This window comes from Balearica regulorum, chromosome 14 (genome assembly GCF_011004875.1).
Source record: "Balearica regulorum gibbericeps isolate bBalReg1 chromosome 14, bBalReg1.pri, whole genome shotgun sequence".
Lineage (NCBI taxonomy): Eukaryota > Metazoa > Chordata > Aves > Gruiformes > Gruidae > Balearica > Balearica regulorum.
Window position 1 is genome coordinate 7,456,400 of NC_046197.1, and position 13,058 is coordinate 7,469,457.

General features: G+C 39.3%; 1 protein-coding gene across 1 annotated transcript; it reads right to left on the reverse strand.

The window, feature by feature from the left end:
- Nucleotides 1-243: 243 nt before the first annotated feature.
- Nucleotides 244-13,058, reverse strand: MAT2B (methionine adenosyltransferase 2 non-catalytic beta subunit). The gene is made up of 7 exons (XM_075766659.1): nucleotides 12,872-13,058; nucleotides 8,405-8,599; nucleotides 7,371-7,485; nucleotides 6,921-7,073; nucleotides 4,000-4,193; nucleotides 2,916-3,029; nucleotides 244-1,862 (listed from the first exon to the last, which is right to left on the reverse strand). Exons 1-7 carry the CDS (start codon nucleotides 12,932-12,934, stop codon nucleotides 1,692-1,694), a joined length of 1,005 nt encoding a protein of 334 aa, XP_075622774.1. The 5' UTR covers nucleotides 12,935-13,058; the 3' UTR covers nucleotides 244-1,691.

Sequence of the window (13,058 nt, forward strand, 5' to 3'; positions counted from 1 at the left end):
TTCAGGCTCGTATTTTCAAAATCTTCTGTACCTTTTTTTGCATGTACATTTATCATATCCCCAAGGCAGCAGCACATTGACAGAGAAACACTGATCCAACCTAATCTAACTCTGGAAATAGTTCTTTGAATTAAGGAGGGAGAAAAAACCAAATCACTGAAAAGACACACATTTCAAGAAGAATTGCAAATATTTATGATTCAGATAAACAAATCCTGATGATAAAGAAAGAATCAACAACTGTTTCTCATGCTGGCAATATATATTTATTGTCATTCTGGAGATAGGTTACCATATGTATATCAGGACTTCAGACTAAAAACAAATTGGGGATTATGAACTCTTAGCGTATGCCAGTTGGAAATTAAAGGACTGAATGTAAAGCTGACCTTTAGAAGATCTTCAGTTGATCTATATTTGCATCTGTCTCTCTCTCCCCCCCCCCTTTTTTTTTTTTAAATTAAAAGCTGAACATCTTTCCCTCCGCTTTCACTTCAACCTCAGAAAAATGATCATCAAAATGCAGCTTTTCCTAGTTTTGCTGATGATCTGCTGGCCATCTCAGAACATTAATATTGTCAATTCTACAACTTCAAAAGGAAGCTAACCTTTACAAACCACGTTCTTCCTCCACTTTACCTGTCTACTAAGTCCAACTTTAGGGACTAGACTTAAGCAGAATAAGGATTTGCTTATATTAGACTATTGCAGTTACATTATCATGGCGCAAACCTTCAACATATGTGCTTTGCTGTTCCAGAACAAGCTACATCAATGCAAGATCTGAAAGTCTGTGCAAAAGAAGCCACAGTGCTACAAATTCTTGAAATACCTTTCTTCTCTCACACATACTGACTAACAAACATCTTCCTCCCACTAATTTCACAAATCCAAAATACTACCCAAAAGAAAGATGAAGATATTTCATGCTTTTATACAAAAAATAAACAACTCACCAACTCAAAAAAAAATCCTCCAACTCCAATCCCAACCCAAAAAAAACCCCAGGTCAAAACTATTTGTTCCCCACCCTCCTCTAGCTCTTAAATCTCACCATTAAAACAAATGCATACAACTTACTGTACAAATATGAAGCTGCAGGCATTCAAGTTACAGAGTATTCTGAAAATATTTCAAGCATAAAAAGTACACTTGATAATTGCAAAAATAAAGTTTCACTTTTTTAGAAAATATTTTGATCAGAGCTCAAGCAAAACAAACATTTAACAATTCCTACTTCAGTTTAACTTCACAAGAACACCACCTTCAGAAGTTAAAAACAAAAAACTCAGATTTTTGGTGATAAAGTAACTGACTGTGTCTTTTAATGAAGAGAAATGGTATATACAACAATGGCACAGACCTTAAGCATCAACAACATATTCAGCCAAAAGTAAGTCTACAAGTGAACTGAGTCATTCTTAGCATCAAATGGTACTGATTACTAAGAACCATAGGAATAGACATTAAGTTAGACTGATACAAATGGAAGGAAAGATCCATGACATCAAATAGGCTCATTTTTTGTCACTGAGCTTTTTTTAGGCTAATCATTTCACTAGTGCAAGACCATATGTTTACCTGATTAAATGAAAACTCATAAATGTCACAATTTAAGAACACTCATACAAAACTATTTTTTTCTTTTAAAAAAGTGCCACATACCATACTTTTACTAAAAAAGTTACAAACTAATGGAAGACTGTCTGCCTCCATCTCTTATCAATAAGGAAAGGCCAAAGCGATTCTTTGATCCCAGCTCGAAACGGTGTTCTCTGGCCTATCCCCAGCATCTCCAACTTGGAGCAGTCTAGCTGAGCATTCCTCGGACGAAGAGCACCCACAACGGGACAATCAGTAATCTATAAAACAAACAGCAAAAAACCCAACACACCAACAAGGAATCGGAAGTGACAAAAAAGTATTGTTAAATATGTTCATTCAGAAGTTTTGCCTTTGTAGCTTTCTATATAGGTACGTTCCCCTCCTCACTTCCAACAATTTTGTGGGGATTTTTTGTTTGGGGGTTTTTGTTTGCTTGTTCGATGGTTAACTTCATTTCAACATACGAGATGTCAGGCAAAGCGGCATGAAATGTCTTAATTTTTTCTCATGCAATTACTGTTCACCATTTATGCTTTTCAATGTCTTATTCCTATTTTCACCCTACAACTATAATCACAAGGTTAAAAAAAATGGACCAAAATTTTGACAGAACCATGTCTTGATCAATGTACTTGAACAGAAATAGATTTGGGCAGAAAAATCCCAGACTAACTTAGTGTTCTCCATTCCTTTTCTGTCCATCTTCCAAGCCACATTTCAGTTCTGGCCTTTACTAATTCAGAATCCTTGAAATTTATTTTGGATATAAATAGAATCTTATTTACATGTTATATTCTCATAACATTATCCGTATGTCTTTAACAGCAGTCTTACTTTTAAGTGTCAATAAAACTCCAGGACAAGTGTTTTAAGCAAAGCAAAAATTATTTGAAATTCTTAAATGCACATAATTGGAAATAAATTTGGACATTGAAAAATTCTTACAGCTTCCTACCTTCAAGTTACTGTTCTGTCTATCTCATAAGTTTTTTTAAGGACAAAAATACAACAAAAAAATTGGATTTACTTGTGACTAAAGGGAACCGTTCTGCAGAAATAGCATTACACTACAGACTGTGAAACTGGTTACTGACTGACAGGGTAATTTTCATAATTCAGCAGGTCAAACCAGCTGTTGTTTTCCCAAGTTAGATACCAGACAGCATCCTCAGCAATACATCTGCTGTGCCAGACATACTCACACAGATCATCCTGAAGAGGAAGCTTACTTGTATAGCTAGCATGAGACCCACTGCTTGAAAGGATAAAGCATGTGCATCTTTCTACAGGTCAAACAACACATCACTTACTGGTCTCAAGTGGCTGCTGGGAAGGTTGAAAGCATCTGCAATTGCACATGCCATTTCATACTTAGTCATCTGTTCATTGCCAGACCAGTGAAATGTTCCTTTTACTGATGGGTCCTACAGAAGAAACAGGAAGCACAGGTGAAAAAAAAAAAAAAAAAAGGCAGCTAGCTAGCTCTCCCACTAACTCCTATGCAACAATTGCGCAGAAAAATCTTCCAGCGAGATCCTATCCTGAAAGGCATGTTACAGCACCTCAGATGTTATGGAAAGGTCTCACGCATTTTCAGAGAACACCTGACGGGATCGAGACTGAAAACTGGCCTTACGTGTAACTGGCCTACTGTTCACAAACAACTTATATTCTGTAGAATTAACAGGAGACAAAGGAGTGAGCCAACCAACTGAGGTCAAATAGCTGGGGAGGAGGAACTCCGCTATTCTATACTATGCGCTTACTCGAAAACAAATGCAAAAGGCACCACGTACGTTCTGAATGTTAAACTGCAAACCACGTACAAGTCCTATGAAACAAATTGATTGTACCACGTCTACCATATGTGCATGCTCCATTTTTTCAAAGTTGCACATATGAAAAATTAAGGTGATTGATTGATTTTGTTGCCTTGCAAAGGTGGTAATCAGAAGATGCTGTGGTGAATAAACATGGTAAAGTATTTAAGTCCAGTGGCTTGTTTTTGCCCCTTCAGTGTTCTTAATACAATAAACGAGGGCACCTTTGATAATTCCATTCAACCACCATGAGGTGTTTTTAGCCCAAAATGGCAATTTGCAAAAGATGTATTAGAATAAGTTAGGTATTTGAATTTCTCTCCTGTATACTAGGAGACACATGACAATTTTCAGAAGGATCTGTCCCATCACTTCACTCACATTTGTTTCAAATATCAGAATATCCACACGTTGTCATGTAAATGGAAGATACTGTAGTATTGTAGCTAGTTCTTTCCTCCCTCCCAGTGTTCCAGAAATGCAAAGAATGATGCAGGTTATCTGCAGTTCTCAGTTGTTCAGAAACAAAGCCAAGAACTGGAACCGGTTTTACCTTGTTTCTTTAAATTCTTACCAGCATTCTCTTCTCTGCTAGTTGTCTGCAAACAGTTGCTACATCCTTGACGTTAGTAGGAAATCTTTGTTGCCAGTGGTCCATGTTGGCAGATTTATTACTGAACTGCACTTTATCAAACATAACAGTCACAGCACTTTCCTCCAGTCTTTCTACCTCTCCATACAAGACAGGAATCCTAAGTACTGCAGCACCTAAAAGAAAGAATATTTTAGAAGTATTAACACTGTTCTGAGTAGGTATGAATGCTGTTGCATAACCAGAAGAATGTTTTGGAAGCGTTAAGAAATATGTTGGTGATATTCAGCATCTACAAATCACGAATAAAATGCAGTTACTACCTTTGCCCTCAGAATATCAATTTATATCAATTAAATAAGTTTATATAAACTTAGTGTTTATAAACTGTTTTTCATTTATGCCAGTGATTTCCAGAAGTTAACAAGCTTTCATTAACACCGGAAGAGAAAAAAGGCAGCCTGTTTGGGTTCAAACAAAAATTAAAACATTAAAAAAACCCAACTGCACTGTGCAATTACTCCAGCATTCCCCATCCTCCCTGGGTAAGGGCAAGAACAAGAATTCCCACCAATCACAATTTACCATATTCAGGCATCAGTTACAGACAGATTTTTCACCAGGCATGCAGAAGCCCCCTACATAAAGGATGATATTATTTATGAGAAAAAAAGACATTAACCTTGACAAATAAAGGAATAGGTTCACAGAATACAGTAGTAAACAATAGTAGATTTCAAGTGATGTAAGAAATTAATCAGTAAACAAGTGCAAAGAAAAGGATATTTTATGATGGCATACATTGTACCAGTCTATCTCAGTCATGTAGATTCAAAAGGCTTCTTTGAGGGGAAATCGAAGAAGGCTATGACAAATTCATTAAAAGTAATACAGATATTTTTGTTCAAAGGAAAACAAATATTAAAATCAGTCCTGAAATTAGAAATCGTCACCAAATCATTGCAATTCTTAAAGATTTGTAGGAAAACGCTATAGCTATTAGAAAGACAAAAAGCAAAATCTAACATGCAAATTATTCTCACAGAAAAATAAACCCAAGTAAGTACTTACACAAGAAAAACAAATACAATAAAAAACCCAACATGACACTGATTTCCTGCTGCTCTAAAACCAGTTATTTGGTCACTCAGCAAGTATGTTCTTCCTCTCTTTAAATACTGGTTGAAATATCCCTTTTTAAATGTCTTTAGAAGTATTCATTATTTGAGAAAAAGACTGCCTTCCTGTTGTTCTCGAGAGCTATCTGAGACTTGGAGAGCATCACCTGCATTACCAATGGTTCTGAAAACCAACTAAAACTTTTTAGTTTCATGCGCATGAGTATTGTATTCCCTCCTAGCCAAAGTAAAGTATATTTTTTTAAAAATGTGCAAAACCCCAAATTATTAGTGGAGATTCTTGCATTATACAGCAGAAATAGATAGGGAAGTTCTTCATGCAACTACAGACATTTGATACACTGAATTCTACCTATACAGTATTAGCAAATAAGTGGTTGAAAGACTAATACATGTAAAATACTTGTATTTGTATGAAACAATAGAACTGACATTTTCAAGCATCTTAATCAGCACCATCTCTAAATTTCTTCTGCTAATAATACCACTGCTGCAACCCACTACTGCCTGACAAGATCATACTGAGAAAGGTTATGAAACAAAAAAATGAAGTGTTTTGGGGAAGGATCTAGCAAGATACCCACATGTACTTGAATTTGGTGCGGTCTTATCTTCATTACCAAATCTAGAAGAGGGAGCAAACAGCATCACAGTCAAATTCAGAGACGATACTTAAGAAAGAGGTGGAGTGAGTAACTTTTTAAATTGATTTTTACTTAAATAAGACACTTCCTATCAAAGTATTTTTTAGAAAGTCTATTTCTTACTAGTAATGACAAAGCTATATTAAGGCCTGTCATTTTCAAATATAGTATATACTTACTGAAAAACCATCACACTAATTATCAATTGTTCAATTCTCTGGTTAGGCAGAGTGGAATGACAGTGCAGGTATCATATGGACGTATCAGAAGTCTCTTCTACAAGTGCACTGAGATGATTTTCTTCAAATTCTTAGAGAAAATAGAAGTGCTTCTTTCCTTATAATCTGTGAATGGAAACTGAGAGCATACTATCTAGAAACAAGCAAACCTCTCTTTTGTACCAGAAATAAGTTTTAAATGTAAGGGAACATGTTCAGTTCCAAGCTTTTTTTCTTTATTAAGTAGAATTTTTTAAATTATGTTTGTATATTTTGAATTCCAGTTTTCATTAAGATTTAAATATATTAAAAATTAGTTGCTTAAAACTAGAATTATGTTACTAACCCTTGAGAAAGTGTTACAAGCAGGAATCTGATGTGCATGGTAAGACAGGTGGGTAAAAATAAAATGGATGGCTGGAAGGTTTATCTTATGAGAGCAAACCAGAAGATCAGCTAGAAAACCAAGAGAGTAACAACAAAAGCCCGTGTTGATTTTATCTGCATATTTATTGAATTGCAAGTCTGTTTTTCCCTTTAAGTAAATGTACATTTAGAACAACTGCAATGCATTCCCCTAAATAACAGTGGCTCTATATTAAGTGCAGTAAAGCTTGTGCCACTACAAAATATTGATGATTCACAGTAAACAAAGGCTTGTGAATGTCCATCGTTCTAGTAACACAGACGAAGATCCCAACAAGTAAGAAATACAGCTTTAGTTAACCTGTAAGCAGTAGGAATAGTTTATGAGCAAGGAGACTGACTGCTAATCACATCCTTTTCCTAATCTCGTTTCCATGGCTTTGCAACTTTACCACTGACTTAGGAGTCTATTAAGCTAATATATAACTAAGTAAAAATGGAAAGCCTCTATTAAACATGTGTGAGCGTATTCTTACCTTCATTATTTTCCAGGACTGCCTTTTCACCCTCCAGTTTGGTTTTACCATATAAATTCAGGGGATTGGGTACATCAGTCTCTTTATATGGAGGGCTTGTTCCATCAAATACATAGTCTGTACTAATGTAGATCAGAAATGCTCCAACTCCAGCTAGGAAGAGAATGTTTATACACAGTCTATTTTAATTCATGCCTTGCTTGAATCTCAGTAAACCTTTAACAAATTTCCAAAAGACCTCATCGTCTAGCCCCGCTCATTCCCGCTGCTTTGTCTGTTCACTGATCCTTCGCATAGATATACACGCTACCCTTACAGAAAACAGACCAACGGCACGCTGATCTCAGAAATGACATTCAGCACTTTGAGTAACTTATTCATATTTATGTCCCTGTGCAAACAAACACAGGGTTTTAACAAGAAACCAAATCCATTAGCTGGTCTCCTTACCTGCCTCTTTTGCCAAGTTCCCTGAAGCAGCCACATTGAGCTGAGAAGCCGCATCTGGTTGACTTTCTACAACATCTGGCCTTCTCTCAGCAGCACAATGCACTATAACATGAGGCTGGAAATTAAAGACTAATTTTAAACAACAAACGTTGTCAAGAGATTGCAGGAGCACCCTAACTCTAGTGATGAACTCCCTCAGGCAAAACGTCATTTCACTAAGTCGTGAGAAGTACTAAAAGCAGTAGTATTATTTTTAATCATGGCATTCCGTGGAGCATATTTTCATTAGGAAGTAAAACAGAACCATGCTGCTTCAAGATACCAAAAAAACCTGATTGTTAATTTTGCAATTATGATCTTCAGTAGCTTCAATTTTACAGCAAGATCTAAGTTGTCGGTTGTTTTTTTTTTTTTCCCCCTTTTAAACTCAGTATAATAATAGAAAATACAATAGTAATATATATTTCATACACGCACATAATGGTACTTAAAAAAAATTAGCCTATTTTTAGATAAGCCATTTACACATAGCTTATTTGATACATGCAGACTATTAACAAGATATTTAAAGCCATTTTATGGAAAGGCAGCCTGCATAATGTATTTCAGGCTTTATATATTCCCCTTGCAAGTTAAGACTGAAAACCCAGTGAATTTCTTACTGCAATGCACACTAGACACGCAGTTACTGCTCTTGAATTCATGTATTCTTCAACTTCCAAAGAACTGCTTCATATTACCATGTCAGTAACTCACATTTATCTTTTTCTTTCAACTACCAGTGCAAGTGTGCTGACACGTACATCTGTTACGTGCAGTCTGTCAGTGGTGACAACAGTGCAGTTCAGATCTGCATCTGCAGAGCAAACCTGCACTCCAGAGGTGGCAGAAAGGCAGCCACATAATTTTTCAGAGCTCTGCCAAAGCATGAGTCCCACTAAAGCCATGTGAACTCGGTATCAGACCGGCACTGTCAGCTGATTACTGGATGTATACAGTACCCTGTCCATCTACTTCATACGTCAGAAACTTACCTGAAAATCATGGATAATGTCATGAACTGCAATAGAGTCCAGAAGATTAATCTGTTCAAATCTGGGCTGAGCTCTCCTGTATCCACAGCCAACTGCATTCCAATTATTTTCCTTGAATTCTTTAAACACCGCTCTGCCAAGAAGTCCCGTAGCACCAGTAATCAAAACTCGCCTACTAGGAATATCAACATCTTCCTAGGGAAATGAGAACAGGAAAAGTTTTCTTTTGACTGTTACTTATTACTGTTTTTTCTTAAAATGCATGCAAGGCCACGACAGTCAGTGCTAGTGTATTAAATAGCTTTCCTTGCCACGTGAGTGTTTTGGAGTGTCTCATGGAACACAAATATCTGGGAGCACTGATATCGTACCTACTGAAGTATTTACATGTATTTTTTTGAAGATAATGAAAATGAAATGGGAAACTCATTTACTTCCACAACAAGAAGGGAAAACAAACCACACCACTAATGAAGACAGAACGTTAAGTTCATTCAGAATTTAATAACTTCGTGCAATTTGAAGTGAGAGAAATAACTTCCTTTGAAAATGGAACCAAAATATTTAACATTTAGGGTCCACATCCTGCAACAAGTAATTTTGGATAGACTGTGCCTCTTAGAGGCCACAGCAATGCAACACAACTCGCTGTGGCCTACCTACAAGGAGCATGAGAACTGAAGATGGATTTCTTACTAAACAGAATAGTAATTCATCATTATTCAACACAATATTCTAGTAAGTAAAACCAAGATACAGCGCGCTCTTCTCTAGTTTTACAAAACACATCTGAAAGTGATTTGATAATTTAAACTCTCAATGTATACAACATACTAAAGCTTTACTTCAGCTACTGCACATTTCAGTACTAGACAGTTGCTCACACAAGTTCATTCCACTCTACCACTCACTAGACCCAGCTTTCAAGACAGCAAACATGACTCATATCTGCCTGTGCAACCTGTGTTTTCCTTTCATGCTTTCCTTCTGCGTGTATCAAAAAATGAAAATAAAAGCATATGCTTACATGCCAGTACAGAACAGCACTTCAGGTGTACAGAATCCATAAATCTTTGATTTCCTGACCACTTAATACAATTTGTGATAATTGATTATAATTTTGTGAATGCTCTCTACTATGCAATTAAAACAGCCTAGTCACTTCTGAGCATTATTACATTTTCAGCATTCTAAGTGCCATGTCTACACGTTTTTTGAACACCTCCAGGGATGGTGACTCCACCACCTCTCCGGGCAGCCTGTTCCAATGCCTCACCACTCTTTCAGTGAAGAAATTTTTCCTAATATCTAAATCTAAACCTCCCCTGACACAACTTCAGATCATTTCCTCTTGTCCTTCCGCTAGTTACTTGGGAGAGGAGACCAACACCCACCTCACCACAACCTCCTTTGAGGTAGTTGTAGAGAGCAATAAGGTCTCCCCACAGCCCCCTTTTCTCCAGGCTAAACAACCCCAGTTCCCTCAGCCACTCCTCAATAAGGCTTGTGCTCCAGACCCTTCACCAGCTTCAGTGCCCTTCTCTGGACACGCTCCAGCACCTCAATGTCCTTCTTGTAGTGAGGGGCCCAAAACTGAACACAGTACTCGAGGTACGATCTCACCAGTGCTGAGTACAGGGCTGACTGCAGCACAGGCAGCAACAGAAATCGCTTCCAAACTACTGTCTGTCACCCTTGAAGTTAAAAAGCTTTTGTTCCATAAGGGTAGATGCAGAAGTGCATTATGGAAACAGCTGGTCCCAAACTAATTGCTTAAAGTTCCCAGCACACTGCATGCATTTTCCTCAACTCTAAATCTTCAGGCAAAGAATGACTGATTCCCACCAGTACAGGATGAAAACGAGTAATTCATATCTGGACAGTTTCCTGAAAATGACCAACTACAGCAAGTGATGTTTTTAAAAGTTACCTTTATCTTTACAGTCAATTTGACCTCAGAACACGAGTTTATTGACAATTTTTAAGGCTGCGCATGTTTCTCTGAAAAGCGTAAGCCAGAACATGCAAGTACTGTTCTCTTTTTTTGTTATGAGTTCTTTATCTTAGCCAAGTCTGGCTAGAGCATCGCAGGACAGATTATCAGCGTTTCTACAGCCAGAGGGTACCCGCTAATAAATATCAGAGACCTGCTGCAGAAAACAGAGTTGAAAGGTTCTTTATTAAAGATAGTCTGTGACATTTTTAAAGCGGCCAACTTTGCATCATTTCTAAAATCTGACATTTTAAAGTATTGTTCATCTAAATTTATTTTGCGTATCGTAAGGAGGATATTACATTAGCAGCACAGCTTCAGCTGAACACAATCACAGCTATACCAAGTTAAGTCCAGTTTGCATCCTGTTCCTCTGTCTGCAAGACTGATTTTAGTCACTTGTTTCTGAGAAACCAAGATAAGCGATAGATGCTTCCCAGAAATTCAACACAAAGCGACTACCAGTTTAAACAGATTTCACCTTGCCAGAAGTTAAACATCCTGGTAATACAAAACCTGCACAGATTCACTCTGTCCCTGTGCGTCGCCTTGCTCCTTGGCAGAACGCCACCCAGCTGCAACAGCGTTTCTGTCTCAGAAACCATGGACAACCGAACCTGTGAGTCCAAAGGACCTCCAAGGTTTAATGGTTCCCCCCACACTGTTCGCAGATGCTCTCACAGACTCGGGGAAGCTGCTGCTGTTGCCTCACAGCTGTCCACAGCAGGCAAGTGAGCACATATTAACTGTACCATATAACTCAGAGTAGCAACCAGATTGTCTTTAAAAGTTAGCAAAGCTAAAGATTTAATTCCTTTTACTTGCTTTGTCTTGCAAGGAATTAATAAATCTATAGCTACTATCTAGGAGTATTGGGGTTCTGAACTTAAACTACATATGGTGTAGTAACTTCTCGTTGACTTTTGTTAATTTACATACTTAAATATGGCTGAAGTATTAATAACATAATGCACCTAAAAGATAAGACTGCTCTTAGTTGTTATCCTAACGAGCTAGAAAGTACGCTTAGAATTTGCAGTAATTTTATAGACAATTACTGTATGTAAAGAATAAAAGACCTTCTAGAATTCAGATGTTATCCTTTTGCCTACAAGTTTTATAAACTTAAATGCAAGTTCTTGTTCAGATTAGCCCATCTGCTAACAAATCTTTTACACAGGTTTCTCAGCTAAGAAGCAATCACGTTCAGTCACCAAACATGCTAAAAGTTCTCTTGGCAACTAACTTTGAATACTACTATTTAAATGCAGGATTTTGAGCTTTATAACAAAGCATCCAATTTCATTTTGCTTTATCTAATGTTCAATACTCACTAAGAATTAATGTAATAAAAAAAATAACGGTACTCAGCAGTCTCATTCACAGAAAAATATGCAAGCAACAGCATCGTAAGATTAGAAAATAGCACTTATGAGAGCTAAGATTACTTTGTAGACACTACCAAAATACAAAATACGAGCATAATTTACAAAAATAGTAAAGCGTGATGCATTTGAAGGTGAAGAACAGGATAAAAAGTACTTTTTAAGTTTTATATAAAAACTGAACTTGACAAAATTACAATGAACTCAAAAATACCAATTTAGAGGAACGCCCACTAAAAACCGGAAGCTACTGGGGTAACACAGATTTGCAGTGTAACAGGATGACAAAAAGGTCAGGAGAGGGGAGCAGGGCGGTCACTACCAGACTGAGCTCCGACAGCACCGGCAGGCGAGAGGAAAGCCAGCAGGGTTCCTACCGTCCCGGGCCGAGAAGCGAGGCCAGATTAACGCTGACAAAAAGCTGTTACGCGTTTACACGTCAGGCGCACCTGCCGCAGTCAGAGGCCGATCCTGTTGAACGTTACTGGTAATAAAAGGCGACAACGGAAAGTAACAAACCTAGCGAGGGAAGGCCAGGTGGAATTGCTGCAGAGTGGCGGTCCCTGTTACAGACAAGGCTTTCCTGTGCAATAGGGCCGCGGGGACTAAGCGGTTTAACGATGAAGCGGGCTTAACAGACAAAACTTCCTGTACACCACGAACGCAGCGTTACGGCGATTAACCTAAAGGCAACGCAGGGGGATGCAAAATTAACCGCGTTTCCAGAGCTCGCGGATAATCCCCCGTAGGGGAAAAGGGAAACCGAAAGAACCGTCCCGCGAAGGCGCTTCTTCCCCTGGCGCCGCGGCCGCCCCGAGGGAAGGCGGGCACGGCAGAGCGGCCGCAGCGGCCCCGCCGCACTGCGCCTCCGCACTTCGCCGCCAGCCCGGCGGGACGCGCCGCCCCGCGCTCGGCACAGGCCCCGCTCGGCGGCACCACCCGGCAGGGGAGGGGCGGCCCGGCCCGGCCCGGGCTGTGCGAGGGCGGGACCGGCCGAGCCCGCCGCGGGGAGCCGGGAGCCCCCCACCAGCCGCCGTCGCGCACTCGGCGAAAACGGCCCCACCGCGGGCTCCCGGCGCCGCCGCTCACCTCCACCAGCTCGCAGCGCCCCGGCACGAAGTGGATCTTGAGCTCCTTCTCCCGGCCGACCATGGCGGTGGCGGCGAGAAGCCCCGGCGGGGCCTGGGCCTGCTCCTGCTCCGCCGCCCGCTGGGGCTCGCCCGGTGCTGCGGGAGGGCGAACGGACGTGCCGTGCGCCGCGCAGCAGGGCGCGCCC

Excerpts from the sequence above, each read along its gene's own strand:
- MAT2B (XM_075766659.1), bottom strand. The coding sequence starts at position 12,934 with ATGGTCGGCCGGGAGAAGGAGCTCAAGATCCACTTCGTGCCGGGGCGC. Across the intron at positions 4,194-6,920 it reads AGTCCTGGAAAATAATGAAG|GTGCTGCAGTACTTAGGATT; the intron begins GTAAGAATACGC and ends TCTTTCTTTTAG. Across the intron at positions 3,030-3,999 it reads TAGCAGAGAAGAGAATGCTG|GACCCATCAGTAAAAGGAAC; the intron begins GTAAGAATTTAA and ends TTTCTTCTGTAG.